We start from the raw sequence: 25276 nt of genomic DNA, 5'->3' as shown, positions 1-25276 counted from the left end.
CATTGAAATGAACTATATGTGTAAGGAGAACAATGAACAATGATGCCACATATTAAAATAGACACGTGATCCTTAGGTCTTAAAGTTATGTTTGGGCTGTAAAACTTCTAAGCTTCCCTACGTCTTCTCTAATGCTTGTGCAGAACATCTTGGCATTCAATGAAATTTACAAAACTAGTAATTGTAGATGATGTCATGTGATGTTTTCATGTTCTCATGGAAGACGTGCACCCCCTGACATAAACAAGGTTAACCCGCAGTTAGTGAGTGAAGGCCAAACATGACAAAACCATGGCTACATAAAAACAAGTATTGTGTTGAGGGTGTCAGTCACAACGCTAATAATAACTGTCATTGACAAACATAACAAGCTGGCTTTCGGCTGGCATTGAAGGATTATTCTTGCTTCTAAACCAAGATCACTTAGTAATCCCTCACCTTACAGTGATTGCTTAGGGTAGTCTGTAACTATCCATATGTGATCTCGATGACCTGTCGCATGAAATTTTACCTTGTCAGGTAGAATTATCAACAATTTGGGAATAACCTTGAGAATAATATATCAATGGGTCCCTGGAGAATGAAATGTTAACCTTAGGCATTTTCCCCTCAGCTTTTCGTGAACATCTTAGCTCTTCAGACGTTCCGCACAAGCTGAAATCTAAAATAAGCTTAAAGACCAAGAATCCAGGACCCATGGTCCTCCTCCTTTGAAAACTTTCCTCTGTCAGGGAGTTAGTAGCTAAATTGACTCCAACCCTCATCCCAACATCATAAATGGATAATCCTCTGTATGGGATCTCTAACCGCCTGGCCCCAAGAACAATAGAATGGGATCAGAGCAGACGACAGGAAATCATTTGCATATTAACTGACGTCTCAAGTTTTGAAAAATCCTGAATTTTTCTCACTAGTTTTTGAAGAAAACATTGTCAGACAAAGAAAAATAATCCAGATACATCATACATCACATGTTTAGATGTCAGACAAAGAAAAATAACCCAGATACATCATACATCACATGTATAGATGTATTTTGTTTGTTTCGAGGAAAAGGACGATGGTAATTGTTCTAGCAATTAAAGAAATACCTTTGTATCTGGGTATACAATATTAGTAGATGCTGACTTTATAGAGACGTACAGACATTTACGCATGGGATTAGTCACTCATCCGCTCACTCTCACCCACTCTCTCATCCTCACTCACTCACTCACTCACTCACCCACTCACTCACTCACTCACTCACTCACTCACTCACTCACTAACCCAGTCTAACTCTCTCACGCACACTCATTTCTTTTCTTTTGATATCCTACTCATATATTTACCACAATTTACCCCAATGTTTTCTTACTATTTGTACATCAAACATTGCAGGACAAGACAGTTGGACAAACAAAACCTGATAAATGCAGTCGCTTCGTTCCACACGGACTTCAGCGATAGACTTGTTGTGGAGAATGTCCTTTTGTCCCCACGACCCAATAAAGACATTATTGAACACGTCCTTCCTAACTTTGTCGGTATAGATCAACCCCCATCAAAAGTAAGTGCTACAAATACCTGAAGCAATTTACTTTATATTTATTATGCATTGCATTTGCATTCCTTCAATGGTGAGAAAAGATGATAACAAGGAATTTTTAATTCCATTTCAGCTTCTTGTCTCCACTCTCGAAGATTTGGCATTTTACCCTGATGACTTTGATGGTATGTTTTTAGGATAATTGAAGTTCATATTTTCATTGAATGCTAAAAATGACTGCATCAAAGAAATGACAAGGGAATATTTTCCAACGAAAACTGCTGTGCAGATATGGAACATTCGAAAACACTTTTTGGTCCAAAGTTAAAAGTTAACCTAGTCCAAGTATTGAGGCCCATTCATAAATTAACACTTTATAGCTATCTTCATGCTTAATGGACCATTCCCAAAAGAAGTCGACCCCAAAACGGACGTTTTGACTATCACTCAAGTAAAAAAAAAAAAAATATTTATATATATATATATATATATATATATATATATATATATATATATATATACAAAAAGGACCCAAAAAAGGAAATGAAGTCCTGTGGGCATTAGTCCGAGTAAAACCACACACCCAAACATGGACGAAAATTCCAGTTCAGCTGCTGTTGATTCCACAGGCACAGGAACACAAAAGCAGGGGTTTTTGTTTGTTTGAAAATAGCAAGAAAAAAATTAAATTAAAAGAAACAAATCTGAGATATCAAAAGGTTTTGTTTCTAAAAACTTGTCATTAATGATTCAAGATCAAATAATGTTGAATTAGCATTGAGTACCTTAAGTGATTGCTACCTGTATTAAACGTACTTGATATATTGATTATGACAGTCTCAGAGTTCTTTGCTTTGGCCAAATTGCATATCTACATTTCATCATTAATTCTACAAATGATTCAAGTTGTGTGTACATGTATAATGTAAAGATTTATCAAATTTGTTTCCATATCTTGCTATATCTGAATGGGGTTTTAATTGAAATGGAATCGAGATAAATAGATGATTTCTTCGTAGAAGTCTACTTGGATCCTTCAGTGCGACAAACCTGCCTGCTTGTCCTGGGTTCTCTTGCGAACGTCGTGTCGGCGCACGGGGACAGGAAAACCACACAGCGGGTTGTTGGACGTATCGAAGATAAACTGGGTCTGCATGGTAAGTAATAGACGATGCTTGAACTGAACTGATCTGACACCCTAACTATTACACCTTACCTTTTTGTTGTAATATCATTGCAAATTGTATGTTCTTAGGGCATTAGCCTTGAATTATGTAGCAGGCCTCTTGAAATAAAGCATTTGATTGATAAATAGAAGCCCAAATACGTTTGGTGCAGCTTTGGTTTTAATACAAAGAGAATGGGAGACTACATGCCTAGCTAACATACGGAAAACAGAACTCTACAAAGCTAATGATATTAAGTTCCTAAATCGTTTTAAGCTCGCCTACTGAAATAAACTTTAGGATTTCCCTTTACAAAAAAAATCCTTTTTTGACTTTCTTTAGTTTGAACACGTTTGCTCGGATGCCTTTTTTCAGATCCTTGGCTAGAAAGACAGAAACGCTCCATCAAGACAGCAGAAGAACTGGAGCGACACGACTTTGAGCGGGTGACCTTGTTAGAGGCTTTAGGAAACGCCGCACAGCCGAGCTCCTATGAACACATCCTGTCCTACACCAACCACAGCCTTGCTCCACCACTGCTGAGGAGGTCTGGTCTCCATGCACTCAGGAAATACCATAACCAACAGGTCAGGAATTCTACCTCATGTTGTATCACACCTCGGATTTGTACAGTAACTACATGTAGAACAGGGCTGTCTCCATGACGACAGTTTGATTGTTGGATCATGAAAAATTCGACCCATCCGTGCAAAATTTCATGACATGAAATTGATGAAACTGCACATTCGTAAGCTTAAATAGCAAATTCAACAGGGAAGATCCTACATGGGGGTCCCAGACATGTAGAAAACGCAAATAATAGATACTGTAGATAAAGATATAAAAAAAAAACATACAATGGTGTATAACTTAGAACATAATAGAATGAAATCAGGATTAAAATCCGGACTGAATTTGCATATCAATGTTGTCAAGTACATACAGTTGTGGAAATTGCTAGAGGTCTGGCTGGTTTTAGATGATGTAGTAGTGTGTTCTGGATTATACCACCCCAGAGAATGAAAAGGCGCATCTGCTGAATTAAAGTTACTCTTGGGCAACTGAAGACCACCTTGTGCCTACAGGAGGACATTGTGTGTGTGTACATGATATAGCTGGGTTAAAATTGCTGCGGTGTAAGGAAGAGTCAAACAGTTAAAAGCCTTGTAGACGAGGGTAGCGTTAGCTTTCTTGTGAATTTCAGCTACTAGGAGCCATCCTATTGTGTTTAGAAGGGCTTAGGAAGAGGTGTGCCTGTCACAGCCCCTGCTTTGTAGCTTTTTTGTTTTTTTCAATGTATCCCTTCCCTCCCTTGTCCCAGACCGTCATGCAGTACTGTATGTGCGGAATAGATAGCGTTTTGTCCAGTTAGTCAAGTGCCTGTCCGTGAACAAACTGGAAATGGAAGTTATGGTATTTGCTAAGAAATGGTGTCTGATTCTAAAGAATTTCCCATTTTTGTAGAGAGCGGTTTGATATTAGTTGTCTTGGAACATTGCGATTCTGTTCCATAAAGTCTTGTCAATCACTATTCTAATTCACTGAAAAACTGGTTTGACATAATTGATTTAAATGCAGTAGGATTGTCATGTTATATTTGGCATTCGAATGTTGAGGGATATATTATATATTTTTGGTATGCCCCCGGTTAGTTAAATCTTTCTCTAGGGGATTCACATCACATATTGACGTTGGGTGAACCTTAAAATAATCTATCAACATCAAATAGAATTACCGATATATACAAGATATACACTTAAAACATGGTTATGTTACAAAATACGTGAAACAATGATATTACATGATACGTAAGACGCAATAGAACGAAGTCAGGATGACCTCGAGGTCAGAGGTTACCCCGGGCGGGCGGTCGGGCTTCCCTGGAGCTCCACTTCTTTAGGCTTTTTTTTTACTTCTTTTTCATCCATCCATATTTCATTTCACAGTTATCCACTTTAACACATACCCACATATACAGTAGTAACTTTTTAAGGCCCCTGGTCGCCCTTGGGGTGTGTATTTTTACCCCTTTTTTGCTTAGTCTACTAGTACCGTGCCCCCCTCCCCACACCTGGATCGTGTCTGACGCTGTTTACCATCTCTACCGGTGAGACCGTTCCTATTTCACATTCTCTATAGTATATCTTTTCTCATTGTACTCATTTATTGACTTCACCAAGAAGTCTATGTTTTGATGCTTGTCTGTGTGTCTGTTAGTGAACAGAATAAGTCGAGAACGCCTGGATGGATTATTGTCGTATTTGGTGTGTTGATGTGTATGTGGGAAATCTCAAGATGATTAGATTTTGGACGAAGTACTTTGCATAATTAACGAAAAAAGTGTAAAAATGTGTTATATTGTATGAGTGTCTATGCTGGGTACCAGCTGGAACGTGTTACTGGTGTAGGGGAAGGGTTACTGGTGTAGTAAGGAGATATTCCCATTGGGCCAGGGGCGTTTGACTGTGAAGCCTAAAACGTGTTGGCTGGCACAAATTGGCTTCTCACTGACTTTTAGATCTTGATCTTGTGAAATTGCACTGTTCCTCAAGGCAAGAAGTTACCTTCGCCGGGAAGGTTATGCATAGGGTAGCGTTTGTATGTATAAGAAGACCAGCATAACTCAAGAATGCCTGGATGGGTTGTCTTGATATTTGGTATGTTGGTAGGTCTTGGTGAGACCTGAAAATGATTAGATTTTGGGCCCCTAGCGGCTTGTTATTAGTACTGCAGCGGAAACTCCTGTTTTGATATCTCATGTTTTGGATATGCTATGGAACCGACTTTTGAGTGGTAGATAGCTCTTTGGAAAGAGAGTAAAAGGTATCGGTTTGGACACCCTAGCGGCATTTTCTGGGACTGCAGGAGCAGGTTTTGCTTCAGACTGTGAAAGGGAATAACTCAAGAAGGGCTTGATGGATGGTCATGTTTTTTGCTAAGTGGACAGCTTGAGTGATGATTTACATGATTTAATACTTATTATGCAAATCAGTATCTAATTTGCATAACTAATAATGAAAATTGATACATCCTCCAAATTCCATAATAGGACTCTCAAACATGTGACATGACCGAGGAAGAGAGAAATAGTAATGAATATCAACTATGTAAATGAAGACCTCTTTTGCATAATTAATGAGAAATACTATAACTGTATAACTTAAGTGGTGCTGTTTGATTGGATGATAATGATGGAAATCAGATTCTAATTTGCATAATTAATGAGGCAATTTAAAAACCCGCTGTGTTCCATGATATGACTATTCAAATATGCGAATTTGTAACTGAGGAAGAAAGGAATGTTGATAGATAGAAAATATGCAAATGTACACTAATTTGTATAATTAATGTTAAACTACTATAATTCCATACTAGTTAATGACGGAAATTTCATACTTGTGGCATTTGGAAGTAGTGTGAATGTGAACATCGTTGAATCAAATTATGCTAATAAGGAGCTTATTTGCATAATTGATGATAAATGTTAGCATAACCTTCTTTGTTTAGCTCATAGTCATACTTTGGACAACTTATGTTATTTGGGTGAAGACGACCAACTGGTATGATTCATAATTGATGAGAAACACTCCCAATACGTCAGTCATAAAGGTTAAGATCATTTGGCGAAGGTATGAGGTCGTAGAACTCTTGTATTTACCATGTAATTCCCCCCCGGCAGCGCGGCGCTCCTCCTCCCCGAGTAGGAGAGAAACACTGCAGGTCGAGTAGCATGCATGCCACATGTGTACTATCAATTTTGGGCGCCATTTTGCTAACCATTCACCTCATTGTCTTGCTTGTTAGTCCGGAACACCATCCCTCCCCCTTCACTCCAAGGCATGAAGGCATCCCTCACAGCCATTACCAAATCTTTAACAGTCCATTTCCATTAACTACCTTGCTGGACATCAGACATGCCATCCACCCCTATAAGCTTGCACTTGTCTCTATCTTTATAAACTGGAAACTTGCACCTCATCGCAGACCTAAACTCACTCTTTTCTGTATAGCTCTCATAATACTTCTGTCTGGAGATGTGGAGTTGAATCCGGGACCTAGGTCACCGAAGTACCCCTGCGGCGTATGCCATCAAGCCGTCAGGTGGGAAACGGTCAGCGGCCGGCAAGCCATCTGCTGCGACTCATGCGATGTATGGTATCATACTGATTGCATGGGTATGTCAGCACTGGCCTACAATGCCATCAACAACCCTAACGTGTCCTGGATTTGATGCTCCTGCGGCCTACCCAACTTCAGCTCCAGTCTTTTCAACACTCCAGTCTTTGAAACTTCTAATTGTTTTTCCTCTTTCGAGACCAGCACCTGTTCCAGTCCAGCAAGATCTATAGGCTCCCCTATCGCTACCTCTTCGCCTATTAGTCACAATGTTACCCAACCACCTCGTGACCGCACACACACCAAACCAGTCAGGACCTGTGTCATCAATTTCCGATCCATCCGTAACAAGATACCTGAACTGCATGCTTTCTGCGAAGCTGTGCAACCAGACATTGTTGTTGGCACTGAGACATGGTTGGACTCGTCAGTGGGCAGCAGTGAAGTCTTTCCGGACACGTTCAATATGTTCAGGAGAGACAGAGCTGGCCGGGGAGGGGATGTGCTTGTTGCTGTAAAGAACTACATCATTGCAACCCACCACCCTGAACCGGAATGTCCCTGCGAGTTGACGTGGGTCCAGGTCCAGCTGGCTAACAGTAAGTCCATTTACATCGGGGCCTACTATCGCCCTCCCCCCCCCCCCCCCCCCCCCCACTGCTGGTCAGGATGACTTTGCAGCACTAGAAAGATCAGTGCTGCATATGCGGGCAAATAACAACAATGCCCACATCTGGCTGGCAGGGGACTTCAACTTGCCAGATGCGACCTGGAACCCCGAAGCAAATACCATCGCTCCTAACCCATCCAGTCTCACGGGCAAGTACATCAGCCTTGCCAATGACTGCGGTCTGGAACAAATGGTCTGCGAACCAACTCACACTGTGGGACAAACTTCGAACACCCTGGATCTGTTTCTCACCACAAATTCCAGTGGAGAGAGTGAAAATCTTGCCAGGTCTCAGCGATCATGACATCCCGCTGATTGACGTTCAAGTAAAGCCCCAAACATCAAACACGAAAGACCTACTCATATACCTGTGGAGGAAAGCCAACATCGATGCACTCCAGCAAGATATGGTAACATACAGTCGTGAGTTCGCAGACTAAGCACAGCATAATACTGCTTCAGAAAACTGGGAGCTGTTTAAGGCAGCCGTTAGTGGTGCTGCCAATAAGCATGTTCCCAGGGAACGAGTGAGGCCACAATCTAGCAAACCTTGGACATCAAACACGAAAGACCTACTCATATACCTGCGGAGGAAAGCCAACATCGATGCACTCCAGCAAGATATGGTAACATACAGTCGTGAGTTCGCAGACTAAGCACAGCATAATACTGCTTCAGAAAACTGGGAGCTGTTTAAGGCAGCCGTTAGTGGTGCTACCAATAAGCATGTTCCCAGGGAACGAGTGAGGCCACAATCTAGCAAACCTTGGATAACACCCCAGATTCGCAAAGCATTTCGTAAGCGGTCTGGACTTTTGTCCAAGGCTAGGAGATCCAACTCCCATGAAGCCTGGGCAAAGTTCAAGAGGTATAGGAAGGGAGTTAAGCAGAGAGTTAGGAAGGCCCATAGGGATTATGTTTCCAACTACCTTTAGGCCTTTTGGAGCTATGTCAAATCTCTCAGACAGGACTCTACTGGTGCATCGGCCATAAGACACCAGGGGGTGCTAACATCTCACCCCCAGGAAAAGGCTGATGCGTTGGGAGCCCAGTTTGAGTCAGTGTTTACCAGGGAGGATAAATCTACCGCTCCTACCCTTGGCGAATCCGTAGTTCCAACTATCCCCTCCCTTAACATCTCAGTGGAGGGGGTAGCCAAACAGCTCCATAGTCTTAATCCCAGCAAGTCCACAGGACCAGACGGAATACCACCTCGCCTCCTGAAAACTGTTGCCGAGCAAATTGCGCCAATACTACAGACAATATTCTCCCAATCAATATCTACGGGAGACGTACCTGAGGATTGGAGAACAGCTAACATCGCTCCAATCTTCAAAAAGGGTGACAGAACAATGCCTTCCAACTATAGGCCGGTGTCTTTGACATCGGTCTGTGGCAAAGTGCTTGAACACATCGTGCACAGCCACATGATGAGACATCTTGACACTCATGGCGTTCTATCCCCGGCGCAGCACGGTTTCAGGAAGGGTCTGTCCTGTGAGAGCCAGCTGGTACTCACCCTCCAAGACTTGGCCAACAATCTTGACCATAACAAACAGGTCGATGTCGCGGTGCTTGACTTTAGCAAGGCATTCGACACCGTGCCCCACGAGCGGCTGCTATAGCAAGCTCGAGCACTACGGCATTTCTGACCTTCTTCAGTCTTGGTTTAGGGCCTTCCTAACAGAGAGAACCCAGAGGGTTGTCTTTGACGGCGGAACATCTAAAGCTGTCAGGGTCACCTCTGGAGTCCCTCAGGGTACAGTGTTAGGCCCTTTGCTCTTTCTACTGTACATTAACGACCTCCCCAGCTCCGTTGATTCACACGTTCGATTATTTGCCGACGATTGCTTGATTTATCGAACTACCAGCACGCCTTCTGACGCACAAGGTCTACAGTCTGATCTTGATGCGCTAACAGATTGGCAAAATCGTTGGCTTATGTCGTTCAATCCCTCTAAATGCCACATCCTCTATATCACCCGTAAAAAGCACCCCATCCTAACCCAGTACTCCCTAAGTGGAGAAGCCCTAACCGGTGTCAAGTCCCACCCCTATCTTGGAGTACAACTGTCCGACGACACCCATATCAACTACGCCACTAGCAAAGCCGGCAGGGTACTAGGGGTCATTCGGCGCAATTTGAGCCATTGTCCATCTAGGGTCAAGGCCACTTGTTACAAAGCGCTGGTGCGGCCCTACTTGGAATGTAGTGCCAACGTCTGGGACCCGTACACCACCAAAGGGATACAGGCGGTGGAGGCCGTCCAGCGCAGGGCCGCCCGAGTGACTCTGAATGACTAAGGGCAGACTAGCAGCGTGACACAAATGCTCAATGACCTGCAGTGGACCCTTCTCTCTTTTTCTATAAGCTAGTTAATAACCACATCAATATAAATACAGATAGTCTACTGAAACTAGCTCAGGGGTGCACCCGGGGGAGCCACACGCTCAGGTTTCAACCACATAACGCCCGAACAGACTCTTACAAATATTCATAATTCCCCCGCACCATACCCGAGTGGAGCGCCCTGCCTGGCGCGGTTGTTACGGCTCCCACCGTTGAGTCTTTCCGCGCCAGGCTGGAGGCCTGCCCGCCTTAGCCTGGGACCTCCTCCCCCCCCCTACTTTGCCCCTAGCGGGGTTATTTGGGGGTATCCATGATGATGTTGATGATGATGAAATTGGCATATCAATGTTTGAAATGTTGTGAAATTGAAATAATTGTCTGAAATAACAATTGTTTGAAACGTGTTGTGACGTAAGCACCTTGTGCCTAAAATGTATATTGTTTCGTCCTTAGGTAAGCTAATCCCAATATCTAACAGTACATTACATTATATTCTTACAAGTAAGACTTGGTTTGACATATCCATTAATTATCCCCATCAGTCAGCAGACCGGCTGCAGCTGTCCGCCCTGACAGACGAGGATGAGCATGTACGGTACGAGGCCAACCTGTACTACCAGGCACATCCGCACGGGCAGCAAGTCGACATGGCACATCAACCCATCGAACCAGGGTAGGCTGCTTTACCTTACCAAGGCATAGAAAGGGAAACAAACATGATGTTTTAGGCAATTTCTAAAACAACATTAAATTGTATCATAGCATTTCGATATTTTATGGGTTTATATTTGTGGGTCTGTGGGGTTTTAAATTTTTAAATATCGGATTTTATAAACTAATGACAAATATGTTATGTGCATTTGAATTGGAATTGGAAGCGCTGGTTACCTTTTTAAAAGACACAGGGCAACGCTGTCTGGCTTCTAATATAATTAATGTTTCCTCTGAATGTTAGTTTTTCTGGCTAAAAGCTAACTTGTCAATATACGGTAATCTCATGAGACATGTTTCAGTTGCACTACTAGAATATCTTAAGGGTGCACGAGTTCCCACTTTACGCTATTTGTTTGGCATATACATATACATGGCTTAGTCATCATTAAGAAAAAGTCAGGAAGAAAAAGAGCATTACAAATATGTACGCATTATCTCACCACTGTCACCCTTTTTCTATCTCACACCAATATTTTAAAAGAGATTTTGCCATACCAAAAGACAACAATGTTAACAAATAATCTAATCACATTTGGCTTCTCAACTACACTTACATTTTGTTAAATAGAATACACAATGTGACAAGTCCGGCCGTAGAACAGTGCAACTTGCCCACAAGGCTTCGCACCAAGAGAGGCTTATCGGATCGATGGAAAGGCATATCGTTCCTATTGGAGGCCCCAGGTGTGGACTGGAAGAAAATCATCGGGTCTTCAACAATAGGCGCTTCTTTCGGAGTCATCGTGAGGAATCGACTGGACCTAGCTATAGGTACGGAAAATGTTTTATGTACAAAAATCGATGGAAAACGAGGATGAATTTGACATCTTGTAACCTAATACCTTTACATTCCGATGTTTCAGTGGCCAAAATACTACCTTCCACAGGGTCATCGCTAGTTGCGTCCTGCCGACGCTAGCAGTTAAATTTAGGATACCTAAACGTTGGCTGATGACGTATGTTCGGCTATATACAGGTTACGCCAAAAATAGTTACTCCAGCAACTGGATAAAATTTTGAAACAGACGTTTTCGGCAGCATCCGCTGTCTTTCGTTAGTGACTAAAGAAAAGAACTGGGAAAACCAGGTTTTATACCAAAACTCTGAATAGATGTGTTAATGAAGTGAAGACAATTTAGGATGGTTCAATTGAAGACTGTCAATACAAGGCTTTTTTTTTACGTCCATTAGACTGACGGGCGGACGGGTAGACACATGCACACTTATGTAGCCTTAAACATAACCTTCTTGGAAAGGTAAAATTGTTGTGTTTTGGTTTTATTCAATCTTTAATGTCGGAGAACCATGGAATTAAATTGGTATGGTCTTAGAGTCTACAACAATACAGAACATTTTGTTAAATCAGACAAGACATTGTGAAGCCCTTTGTTAATGTGCATGTAAGCTGATTAAATGAAAAACCTTCCTCTTTTCCACAGCACCTATTAGTGGTCATTTTGAAGCTAACAGCCATAACGAGATCTTTGCCAGGGCCCACTTGGGAATGCTGGGTATCAACCTCGATCTTTTGGTGGTGAGGATGTGCTTCAGGGGAGAAACATCCTATAACCTTAACCTACTACAGGTGTGTGGTTGATGTTTGACTTTGCCTTTAAGAAAGTGTCCGTCTTCTATTGAGTCAAAGCAATGTGTAAGTTCATTTTTTTCTATGACTTGGAGTGCAAATTTCAGCTCGCCTGACTACGTGCTTTTGACCAGAGAACACTTCAACAGACCCCAAATCTGATTGACGAGTTTGATGAACTCTTCGGTGTTCCCAAATTCTCACCAAACACAGAACGTCCTGCTTTAGGTCCCATCAAATTCATTTTATTTTATTTTATTTCATCCTATCTTTGACATTTTCAGACAAGAATTTAGCAAGATGTCAGGATGGCAACGTAGAGCTATTATTGTGTGATTCCCCAGAAATTGCGCGTACCAGAGCACAAACATGGTCCTCTGTTTTCATAATCATTTGCTTTCAATTTCAGCATCTCTAAAGGCTTAGTAGAAACAAACAATTATTGTCATAAAAAAGTTTTACTGGAAAGGGGAAAAGCATCATTTGACAGTGAAAAAGACCACTTTACAGTACGAGTGAAACGTTTAGGTTAGCAGTAATACCAACCCGATTTCAGACATGTCTTTGACTAAATGAGGACTTTAATTGTGTGTTTTTAACCCTAATCCGACCGCATGGGATCTGTTTGGACCACAGTAGTATATTAATATGTGCCATATCAACATTATTCATCGTAGAAAAAAATCATTCCATGAGTTTGGTTGTGTACATGTTTTTCCTCATTTGCTGTATTATCTATAGAGTCAATACCGCGCCATGTTCGAGAGGGTTTTCAGATAATATTGCTAATAAGTTTGAACAATTCTAGGTGAAAGACTATTTCAGTCTAAATTGTTCTAAATTGTTCAAACAATTAAGAATGGAAGTTTGAACATGATTGAACTTATCTATATATTTTGGAAATATTTTGAAAGTAATTGCACAAATATCTCTTTATTTAGAACAATTTTCAAACATCTATGTGATTGTTTCACTGTTGGAACATCCAACAATTTGCATCATTTTTCAAATGGTAGAGTTGGCTTATAGCCCCCATAAAAGTAGGTGCTAATCGCACTCTACTGTCTGCCTCTGTATATTTTTAGATTTCAGGTCTGGACTTTTGTCTTGAGGTGGCACCTAGGACTTATCCCCTATACTTTGAAGAGAAGTGTGAATTGCCCTGCTCCCAGCCCACTGACCAAGTTACGCAATGTTTCTATAATGTTGGAACATGTAGGAACAAATGATGAATCTACATGTTGCAACAGTTTCGAAAATAATACAAATAACATGTGCAATGTTAGAAATTTGACTGACATGTTGGAACACAGTACAAACTATTCAGAACATCAACTAAATTTTGGAAATTGTTCTAAACAGTTAGTTATCTGCCTTAAATTGTTACAAAAGTTTTGCAAATGTTAGAACAAAAGGCAACAAACACCCACACGGTAATGTGGAATTGACTCTAATAAGGAGCATTAAGTGTTGACACGAAAACTTGTCAAAATATTCTTCATAGATTATTGAAATAGCAAATGTGTACTCATTACAAAAGAACCCCTTCAAATATATTTTGAAATAGAATGGGATCCGTTTAGATGTGTCGATCTGATGAGGATGAGCAAAACCGTCAGAAAGTCGTAAATCACAAAGTAAACTACGCACAAAAAGTTCGGAAACTTAACTTTGGTCGATCATATTTCCGTTATTTTTTTACCGATTTCAATATATTACATATCATTTAAAAGCCTATTTGATTTCCTTTCCCATGATACCAAACTTATTGTGATTGCAAGTTCATGAAACGAGCATCAGGCCTGCTAAAGTGAGTGGGTCGAAGAAATAAAGTGCCGAGATGACCTTACTAGGCTGCACCAAGTAATTTTTATGGATGACGTCCGCGCGCGCATTGATTTTGGTCTGTTTCCAGAAAAAAGAAAGAATTTCCGCGTCCTGTAACTATGACCAAATCGTAAGATTAACGTAAAACTCGTCACGCGAAATGCATGAATAAACACATGTGCCGTATAACGGTGGTGTACATGTGCACCACGGTCAAAATACCAGTAGTAGTACTAGTAAGTAAGATGGCGTCGAATTCCACAGAGCATGTGGGTTCGGACGCTAAATATGTGAGCATAAAAGTGAAAAAGGGCGGCAACGTTGTTGTTGATTGGTACGCTCTCGATGTCGGTCAGGAAGAGCTGACATTCGCGCAACTGTACGAGAGACTTGTAGCGGCGAGTGAGTTTCAGCCGTACAATTTTAAGCAAGTCTTGTCAAGATCAGCTACAGTGCATTTCTTCTGCAATGACAAGAAGATCGGGAGAGGCACTGAAGTTTACTCCGGCCTGCAGGTGGGGCAGGCAACCAAGCAGTTCGGGTGTTTCATCCGCATGGAGGTCGACAATACAGCTGCCCCAACTGAAGCTCCTAGGCCCAAGTCTGTTTTTGAGGTATGAAAAGTTCCGTTCTTTAGTCTGTTCTGGATCAAGTACTATGTGCACACAAAAAAAAATCTGGGAAGGGGGAGTGTAAGATGAATGCATTCATTTATTCTGCATGGATAATGATCATTTATTCGTTTCTGGTTATTTATACTTGTTGGGGAAATATGTGTTTTTTTTTTATTTCTATCATTTTTGGTCCATATTTGGCTCTTGAATAATTGCTATTATTCATTAGGATTTCTAAAGCATAGGTAAAAATGTAGTAATGCATGCGAAGAGTTAATCACCAACTAATTTTGCCTTTTTAACCCTTAAGCTGCCAGGTTGTTTAGCCAAGTAAAAATCAAAAATGTTTGACCCCTGACCTCCCTCACGAAACCCGCGAAACACCCGGCGGCGCTAACTCCCCTAACTTCCCGGCTTCGCGCGCTACACGCACGCAAAGCTGTTTTGTTCTGGGGAATACCCTATCCCGGTTATTACCGGGTCCAGCACACAAGGCATATTTCTGTATCCCTAATTAAGTCGGGACTGGCAGCTTAAGGGTTTATACTATGTTTCTGCAGGCCTGCAAAATCAATGGGATATGGAAAGAAACAGGACAGGACAACAACTGCTGTTCAACTTCAGCTGATTTATTCAAATTATTGCTGTTTTCATGATGAATAAAAGAATTGTTAGTTGTTACACTGTGTTCTCTCATTCAATTTGTGTCCTAATATGTGTCGTCGACTATTATTTTTCAAATCTAGGCATCTTGTTTTTTTCGGCCCTTCTTGTTTTTTTTTCGCGCTCTCGCATTAGATCTAGGGTCTCCAAAGGACGTCATCCATAAAAATTACTTGGTGCAGCCCTATAGTCAAACATGCTATTCCGTACATATTCTTCTGTGGATATTGACTTCTGTACGAGAGTCTTGTGAAAAATCAACAAGAATAAACAAGACATATTCATGAAAGCTAAGTTTATTCTTTATCAAAACCAACAATCTGTGTCTTAGTAACGGGTTAGCAAGGAGTCTTAGTAACGGGTGATCCAGCCACGCGCTGTCACTACCTACTCCTCATACTCGTCACCAGTCGCGCAATGCGATGCTGTGGGATAGCGTCCCATTCCTCCACCAGCAGTCGTCCTAGGTCAGCCACCGTGTCTTGCACGGACAGCTCGCCCAAGCTGCTCCCATAGATGGTCGATGGGGTTCAGGTCCGGGCTCTTAGAGGGCCACTCCATCCTCTCTGCACCTGCATGCTGGAGATGGTCGGCGATGATCCCTGCCCGGTGTGGGCGGGCGTTATCATCTTGCAGCAAGGCATTCGGCCCCATGTTATGGAGGAAAGGGATGGCCACCGGATCAAGAAGTATTGTGTCACGATATCTTTCTGTATTGAGGGTTCCTGGTGCAAGTCTTGTCTTTCCCCTGGAGTTTATGCCTCCCCATACCCCAATGTTTGTTGTGAAACAATAACAAAAAATAACACCTGTGGATGACGATACCGTTGCAGGACGCAGGTGTTTATGTGGTGTAAACAATTGGTTCTTTGATGTGCTAAAAATAACCTTGGATGTTCTGTGTGCTAGAAATAACCTTGGATGGTCTGTGTTCTAAAAATAACCTTAGAACCTGAGGAAACAATATATTGAATCATCATCCGCGCCCATACCGATAGGATGTCACAGCGCGCGTATGACACCAGCAGGGAATTTTGGGCACTTTTTCTCCGTGACCCACTCACGTTATTGGTCCTGGTACTTGTTCCATTGGTTTTCAATCACAATAAGTTTGGTATCATAGAACAGGGAATCACACAAGCTTTATGATGATATATAATGCATCAAAATCGGTAAAAATCAAAGGAGATATGATCAACCAAAGTTAAGTTTCCGAACTTTTTGTGCGTAGCTTATATGCAATTTCGATGAAGCAAGTTGGAAAAGAGGTCGAATACTTCATTTAAATATTGATTGCTCTAATAGAGTCAATTCCAAGTCACCGAGAGGGTTGTTATTGTCGTAATTTACAGATGTTTTCAATTTATTGTATTTATTTGTGTAATAGATTTACTTGTACTGAATTTTTTTGAATCTAATTTCAACTTTATGAATATTTCTAGAATTTAATGATGTGGACTATGATATTTCCAACAGTTTCTAAATAATGGTTACACACAGCATTCTACCATTATTTACATTTTTTTTACAATTTCTTACAATTATTTACCATTATTTTTAACATCTTTATGAATAGGTCAGAGGGCTGGGAAGAAAGCAATTCACACATTCTTACGAAATATGGGGAAGAATGCTTTCCTCAAAGGACCAAGCAGTGTCCTGCAGTGAAATCTAAAGATGTACAAAAGCAGACAGAAGGGCCGGATTTGCACCTGCTTTTATGGGGGCAATCACCATTCTACCATTATCTACCATTTTCTTCCATTTTTTGTAAATATTTCTAAAAGTGATAGAATTATATAGATGTTCAGAAATTATTCTGAATAAAGAAATGTCCATGCAGTAACTTTAAAATGTTTGTAAACTGTCTAATTGAAGTCGAATAAATTCAAATTTTAGTTTTCAATCTTTTACAAAAATAGAACTATTGCCATTGAAATATTCTTTTATTAGAAATTATTCAAAACTATTAGAAATATTATTCAAAACCCTCATTTTGACCTGAAATTGACTCTAACCTCAAATCAGTTTCAAAATTCAGTCAACATTTTTCGCTTAATATAACGTTGGCACGTTAGCACCAGTCTCTGCTGAGTTTTTCTTTAATTTCAAATTGCTGGTGGCTAAACCAATGTAGTGGACGTTACCATGATGATTAGAAAGAAGTACTTGTCGAAGTAGGGACAGAGAATGTGGATCTACCACTGATCATTTGTTCCATAGATGACCAAACGATTTATCTTCCATTGGAGCATTGACTCTTTTTTATTTCCAGGAATTTGATGTTGATGAGATCAAACGGCTTGTGTCGCAGTTCGACAGCGTAGTGACTAAGATCTACAGCAACATGGAGAAGGGTATCAACGCCTTAAAAGATGTGATCACAGGAGACCCTGACATCATCGGGATGTTTGAGGACCTTATAGGACTCATTGAACAGCTACCTGACAAGGTACTGGTTAGGGGAATTAAAAGTTTATCTGTTTTTATATAGCCGGAGTCAGCAGAGCCGACTGGAGGGCTCTGGCCGAAAACAGAACATCCTGGAGGGAGATGTCTGCAGCCGCCATGCATCTGCCCTGATGCCTGCGGTCGATTGAATGGACCTATCCAGTTCGAACACCATAAGCCCCGCCCCCTGTTCTATTTCGAATAGTCCGTCAAAAACAGTCCTTGACGGACAAAAACGGTCTCGCGCGCTTGGCTGTCGAATATGCAGACTGTCTTCTCTTGAGCTTTTTTTGCTCTGAGACCCTTTCAGAGCGGATCCAAATAAAAATGGTATGCCTTCTTTGTGGACGGATGTATCCACCGAGTAGAGTTGTTTGAGGAGGGGGTAAATGTAGTTACGGTGAGGGCGTTATGTTTTCGGTTAATGCGGAAGCAGGCTGCGTCGCATAGCATTACCTTGTTGGTGACCATCAGTGCCCGATTTTTGACAAACAGCCGATGCATGTGTAAAACAGGGTACGTATATCTGTGACAGGGTTCCCACTGTGTTGACTGCATGAATTGCAGCTGCATGTCCTTTAGCAATTAACTATCAAAATGCAATTCTTACACTTACCGTGTCGCATTCATATCAATCAGTTTCATACACAAGTACAGAAGAGGCGGAACTCTGTACTAGCGGACTTTGTAGTAGTTGGCAATGTGTTTCAAGCTCTCTCCTCATGAGTGCCCGAGCTATTTTCTTTTTCATTTCGTTTTTCCCCTGAGTTTACATGCAGCCAATACAGTGAAAAACCTGTGACAGATGTACATACCCTGCTTAACACGTGCCATTTCTGTCCAACTAGCGCTGTTCTTGACGGAGGTATTCCAAATAGAATAGGGGGTTCGATATGGTGTTCGACTGGATCGGTCCATTGGTATAAACGCCACAGCTTGGAATCAAAGTTTGTTTCTACCAGCACAAATGAATTTTCCTTCAGAACATGTGGTGGTCTTTGGAAGTGTCAACGTAACAAGTTCATTGTACATTCGTAACATACAGATTATTTCAATGCAATACAAAATTTGTATGCTAATTCTACGTGCTATATTTCTTGTTTCTCTCCTTAATACTTGAAACATGTAGCAACTCAGATACCTAATCCAATCCTCATGTGTTAGGTGTGATTGTATATTTTGTATCATAATTGCCTCTAGTAGAGTCCATTCCAAGTCACCGCAAGGGTTGTTATTGTCATAATTTACAACTGTTTTAATTCTTTGTAATTATTTGTCCAGGAGATTTCATACTTTGGAAATATTGCGAATGTCATTTCTACTTTATAATCATTTGCCTGAATGTGTAAAACTTTGGAAATATTAATGTGTGGAATATGATATTTCTAATAGTTTCTAAATAATGGTTAGAGCATTCTACCATTTTTTACCATTTTTTACAATTATTTCTAACTGGGTCAGTGGGCTGTGAGGAAAGCAATTCACACATCTTTGCGAATTATGCTTTGGCACCATGCATAGATGGCTTGAACAAAGGACCTAACAATGTCCAGCAGTGACATCTAAAAATACACAGAGGCAGACAATAGGGCTGGATTAGCACCTACTTTTATGGGGGCAATTACCCTAATCCACTACTTGTAAACATTACTCAATTTTTCGAATTTTAGAAAAATCATATAGATGTTTGCAAATTATTATAAACAAAGATTTTTGTGTGCAGTCTGTTTCAAAATATTTCTAAAACATCTAATTGGATTCAAATGAATTAAAATTTTCATATTAAATGTTTTTGAAAAATTAATATTTTTTGTGACTTAGATATTCTTTTATTCAAATCAATTCAAACTAATTACAAATATCATTTAAAAACCCGTGTGGTGACTTGGAATGGACTCTATCATTATTCTCTATACCCTTAACCTAGTCATGTGATATACCCTCAAATCCGTACGTAAGGCATATGCCCGCAAAATGCACATGTCCACACTCATTCCCCTAGACAATATAGTAGTTTACATGATTTATGGTCTTTAGGCTTATAATTTTTGGTCAATAAAGCACTCTATTTTTCAATGACGGTGAAACCTTTTGGCATTCATTTTGTGTGTTTTTCAGGCTTTCAAATTGCGTAATGCTGTGGAAAACGCACTTCGAACACTTGCGCAGTTTAACTCAGAAGACTGGCCTGAACCTGCCCAGCCCATCATACAGATGGTGATGGGGGTCATAGACACATACCACCAAATCAAGAGTGACATTCTGGGCTTCTATAATGTAGGAAAATTATCTTCAATTATATATTTGAAAGCTACTGATATAATTGTTTTACACTAAAAACCTTTCTTCAGGTTTCAAATTTGCTTCTTATATTATTTTATTGATGCTGCAATATTTAAAAAAGATGGTGATATCAAATGATATTGATTGCTTTCGAATGCCCTGCATGTGTTTCCATTGAAATTGCAATGCAGACAATCTCACTGTTGTGACATAGTAATTGAACAAAAAAGTAATGTACAGCGTTTAAGGAATAACCTTACCTTAGGCCTTAGATCCTCCAACGACGCAGTTGCATAGGTCGATTTGGCGGCGGATTTCTCTCTCCAAAGGATCCGGTTTTGTGTCGCTACTGCCATGAAATGAATGACGTTAAATTAATTAAAGGTGACGCCTTTCTAATGTGTTCACAATACATAGAGTCGTCATATAATGACCGCTGTTCATATTAGATCCAAATGTAGATAAATAGGTAATATTTTGAACGACAATAATAGATTACACGGTTCATTCGTTAACCTATGACTCTGTTTTGCCAAATGACAGGCAGTGAACATGGGTATCAAAGTGGACTTACCCTGGGCAGCTGAGCAGATCTGGGGCTCCATTACCACTATGATAGAGGCCCTGAACGATGTGTTTAGCAACCCCAAGGGTGCACTAAGCGACATGTTCAAAAGTGCTTTCAGGTATCTTTACATTTCATTCTCCTTCAGGCTGCTTTGCTGCATATATCTGTTGAAAACAAATGTTACATTTTACGGATTACGGCCTCAGGCAACCTAATAACGTTTTTTTTTTTACAAACTTTAAAATGAACTTACCGCACCCAAATAAATGCTGAATCTATGACGTCTAAATGTTCAGAGTTGTTAAAGATGACAATGACTTGTAGGTGACCAACAGCACTTTTTACACCGTTGTTCGATGTGCTACCTCAATCACATTAAAGGATAGTGCTAGCAACCCCTCCCTTAAAAGATATACCCTGCTACTGAAAATGCAACGAAACTTACTGCCTCAGGAAACGAGCGAACACATTTGACAAGCCACGTACATCGCATTTGACACAGATCATGTTGGCTTCTTTCAGGTTGATCCAAGCTGTAACCAAGCTGATAGAGAGGAAGAATGAGATAATGGGTTATGTGTATCCGAATGGTAAGTCATTGCAGCAATGCCTTTCTACAGCTTCAACGTAAATTTTTCGTGTAAATTTGGTACGCGGTATAACCAGGCCGCCACGTATAAAATGTCGTATTTAGTCCTTATCAAGAATGATGCAGTACATGCATGGCTGAACCGTCCCTATCTTAGGGATAATAATTGTGCTACATTATCAGTCGCCTCTTTGAATTTAACGTTTATGAAATATGGCGGTCAAAGGGTATTCAGCGGAATTATAAAAGTCGACATTCCATGTCGCAATGTGTTATCAATGAGACATTCCATTTTTGTAAAAAGATATTAATAAAATATAGTTTCCCCTATTTCAGTTCTATCATTTATTACCATCATGTATATCAGAATTCTTTACTATTTTTTCCAGGTGACTGGCCATATTGGTTTGACCTCAGCGGACTTGCAACTGAAGTGATGGACAACGTCACCACAGCACTGGAGGCCAGCGAGGCTATAGGACAGGCCTGGGTGGCTGAGATCACTCAGGACCCTGTTAAACATGTCTTAGGAAAGAGCGAGGTAAATTTCATGGGGTGTAATTTCATATGAATGTAAATTAAGAAACTATACAGGTGTTTTGAATCAGTCTGTACGGTTTTTGACAGGCTCCTCCTAAAAGCCCCACTATGTAGGATTGGGTCTATACAGAATGTCGATTTTCCTACCATGTCGTCACATAATACGTTGAACAGACATTGTAGAATTGCATGCCAGTATTCAGGAAGGTGAGCTACAACATCATTGCACCATACAAACATGTTTCAAAACTGTGATATTTGATTTGATTTATTGAAATTGCAAACAGTACAATACACCTGGGCCACAGTCAGCTGTTGCTGGTGTCGTGACCCACACACAAAACAATACACAGCACATAAACTACAAATAATCATTCAAATAACACAAGGCCAGTGGGCAGTTGGGGCAGTGTGGGCCACACATGGCTTATCAAGAAGTTCCATTGTCCCCGTCCATTCTACCCACACATACACTACCAGATTATCCAGCTCCCACAGTTTCAAACTACCTAAACCAAAAACTAACAGTCAAAAGCGAACCTTTCTCTACCGAGCCATGAATCTTTGGAATACATTACCATCTAACATCAAATCATTGACAGTCCCATATCACTTCAAGAAGGCCATCTAGCAGTTTTTCACCAATTATTCGTAAGTTAAGTTTGCAATCTGCAGTATATGTTATGAGTATGTATATATGTCCTTTTAATCTTGCACTGTATATATGTCTGTGTTTGTATATTTTCTGTGTTGAACCCTGGAAGATTAGTCGTAATTCGACTAAAGGGTATCGAAATAAACCAAATAACCCAAATCAGCCCAACTGCCCAGTGGGGTGCTTGTTTACAGTTCACTACAGTTTCTGCAAAACCTCCTTACCATAGTTCTTGGAGTTTTGAAGGGGGAGAAAAGCCACTTTACCAATGCCCTACAAACTTGGCTAAATTCATCATTATATTCTATCGTCATGCGAAAAGATTTGAGTGTTTTCTAAGAAGATCTTCATTACATCAGCTGTTATCTAGATTCACTGAAGTGTCGATTCAGTAAGAAATTAAGAACCTGCTAGTGTACAGGTAGTTTACAAAAGGAGGGTCTACGTTAAGGTGACCTTTTGCGGCTTGTTTTTGCACAGGTCACAAACACCAGACATGCCAGAAATAGACAAATTAATGATGCCAATATGCTGAAAAGTGGTTGTCCATGTCATATGCATTAAGATCTGCTCACAATAATATTTTCGATATTAGCGCCAATATCTTTCAAAATAGTGGGGCTTTAAACCAAACAGGCTTCCATGGAGTATTTCAAACGAGCTTTGCGCCCCGTCGAGAACTCGAATATCCATTCGATAATCGGAATTGACGTTCCTAAACCCTTATAGTGCTGTGCTTGATCATTGAGGACAACAACTTTTTCAACTTCTAGTGAATTCTGCATTGAAATGTGTGTTTTCTCGGTTGGGTATGACATAAAATGATCTCAATGTCAAGTTGTCACTGCATATTCCTTTAGGCGCTCTGACGCGCCGTCATGCTTGTACTTCGGGCAATACGGAATACACAATGATGAATGTTGTCCCTTTTGTATCTTTTCTATCAGTCTGAACTGAAGCGTTATATGATGAGTCAGCTGGGAGATGTGTTAAACAGTCTGAGGGAACCCATCGCGCCACTGCTGACCCTCGTCAGTGAGGTGCAGGAAATGTTCACTCTAGTGGAGGATACCATCAACAGTGTCAAAGAGGGGTATGCACTGCTGTTTGAAATGTGAGTAACATTTGATTTTGAAATATATTTTAAATTTTTGCGTTCAACAATCAGATTTTACCTTTTTTATAAACTCTAATTTTCAGCAAGTAACTTATTGAGTCATCCGAAAGAAATATATTCCACGGCCACAAATTCCACAATAAAATTGATACAACAGTCTTGTATTTACAAGGCAGTTAAAGAAGGATGCCTCTATATAGAAATGGAAGTATCTAATGCTACCAAAACCAGCACAGCTACCATTTCTGCCAGCATAAAACATTCATGATGAACGGCTACTGATTACTCTGATACCCTTTTGAAAGGTTTAGATTATAGTACTGTAAATATACTTTTGGTAGATGGTTTGCAAAGTTGTTGACAAACAGACTACTATGACGCATTGGTTCCAAATACATTATCTGGTATCAAATGTGTACAATACTTCATTTCCAACAAACTATCCAAATGCACTCTCTTCCATCATTTTCAATGACGGTGATATTTTCCACAATATCATGTTTCTTTAATGACCAGGTACAGTAAGGTCAAAGCTATACAGGAGCGACTATTTGGACCTAAGGCTCACCTAAAGTTCCCCCGCAAGATTCGGCTGAGTGGTAACGGGTGTGGCGAGGACGGCTTTTATCCCACAGACAACAGAGGGAAGTACGAAGGACGTATGGGAGTGGACCTGGATGCAGATATTGGCAATCTGGTAATTACTGTGATTATAATATGTGACACATGATGTTCATTTCTGTCTGTTTGTATGTAGGTGTTTCCATGGTTAGTCCGCTACGCATGTCTAACCACCAATGTTTTGTATATTTAAACCTTTTTTTTCAGATTGTATCACCATTCTCTGGCAACATGTGGAAGCTAAACGACAAGGCTGTTGGCATCAACTGTACGGAATCTTCCATGAATGGGATGACAGCATATGTAGAAAACGTGGACTTGGATTCTACAGTGTTTAAGAATGCAGAACAAGTCAGTGTAAGTCTCCTGGTGACTGTGCAACTTTTTGGACCATCTATTTTATGCAGACGCTGATTGATAAGTTAATTACTTACCATTTTGGAGTAAGAGTATTGTTTTTAATTTTAGCTTAACCCTATCCACATTGTTTTTTTTGGGGATTCCTGGGACGGAGAATCTTATTGGCACCAAAGAATGCAAAAGTCTTCTCTTGTTAATGGCTATCACATCGACGTCAAAAGGACATTATAGAATCACGTCACATGTATTTAGGTATTCTTTGGGATCCACCATCTTGGATTGGCGATCTTGATTTTTTTGTTTTTTAATGCATTTTTTCAACATATAACCCCATCTAAACGTTCATGTTTTTTTTGGGGGGGGGGTATTTCAAATGTTGTCCAACACTTGTTATTAAAATAAAATAGGGACAAGAGTGTCAGGGATGATGATACTTTAAGAAAGTAGCACTGTACTCACTATGGCCAGTGTCACTTACAATGTATCTGGTTATGATTATAGTTTTGTGTCTACCTGTAGGTACTGGCTGGAGATGAGATCGGAAAAGCCGCACGGTCAAGTTGCTCCAACCACATCCACTTTTCAGTGGAGAAAGACAACATTTTTGTGGATATAAGCAAGTTCCTGGAACCACGGTTCATAAACCTTCCTCAGTGGATACAACATTGTGATGACTACAAGTTGGTGTACAAGGTACAGCTTACATTTCAAGTAAAAAACAGAAAAAAATTAGATAGCTGAATAACAAAGCTATACAAGTGTACTTTTTTTTGAATTACCGGAGAACAGCTTCCCTTTTTCATAACAAATGTTTACTCATTCGACCTAGTGAGTGACACCTAATGAGTAAGTAATGAGC

At 40.5% G+C, this 25276-nt stretch overlaps 1 protein-coding gene and 1 long non-coding RNA gene across 2 annotated transcripts in view; both read left to right on the top strand.

Moving 5' to 3' along the window:
* The window catches only part of LOC136446381 (uncharacterized), a 70098-nt gene that overhangs the window by 6433 nt on the left and 38389 nt on the right, over nucleotides 1–25276 (top strand). The window contains exons 4-19 of the mRNA XM_066444729.1: nucleotides 1381–1549; nucleotides 1662–1713; nucleotides 2569–2685; nucleotides 3070–3281; nucleotides 10373–10503; nucleotides 11113–11315; nucleotides 11984–12129; nucleotides 17509–17685; nucleotides 19803–19961; nucleotides 20511–20653; nucleotides 21058–21125; nucleotides 21514–21665; nucleotides 23267–23433; nucleotides 23953–24133; nucleotides 24265–24414; nucleotides 24937–25110. Coding sequence (XP_066300826.1) covers nucleotides 1381–1549; nucleotides 1662–1713; nucleotides 2569–2685; nucleotides 3070–3281; nucleotides 10373–10503; nucleotides 11113–11315; nucleotides 11984–12129; nucleotides 17509–17685; nucleotides 19803–19961; nucleotides 20511–20653; nucleotides 21058–21125; nucleotides 21514–21665; nucleotides 23267–23433; nucleotides 23953–24133; nucleotides 24265–24414; nucleotides 24937–25110 — 2401 coding nt within the window. The remainder of the gene's footprint in view (nucleotides 1–1380; nucleotides 1550–1661; nucleotides 1714–2568; nucleotides 2686–3069; nucleotides 3282–10372; nucleotides 10504–11112; nucleotides 11316–11983; nucleotides 12130–17508; nucleotides 17686–19802; nucleotides 19962–20510; nucleotides 20654–21057; nucleotides 21126–21513; nucleotides 21666–23266; nucleotides 23434–23952; nucleotides 24134–24264; nucleotides 24415–24936; nucleotides 25111–25276) is intronic.
* LOC136446317 (uncharacterized) lies at nucleotides 13029–15251 on the top strand. The gene is made up of 2 exons (XR_010757553.1): nucleotides 13029–14570; nucleotides 15131–15251. It is a non-coding gene; the product is annotated as an uncharacterized lncRNA (long non-coding RNA).

This window comes from Branchiostoma lanceolatum, chromosome 12 (assembly GCF_035083965.1).
Source record: "Branchiostoma lanceolatum isolate klBraLanc5 chromosome 12, klBraLanc5.hap2, whole genome shotgun sequence".
Classification (NCBI taxonomy): domain Eukaryota; kingdom Metazoa; phylum Chordata; class Leptocardii; order Amphioxiformes; family Branchiostomatidae; genus Branchiostoma; species Branchiostoma lanceolatum.
This window is presented reverse-complemented; position numbering and strand designations above follow the sequence as displayed.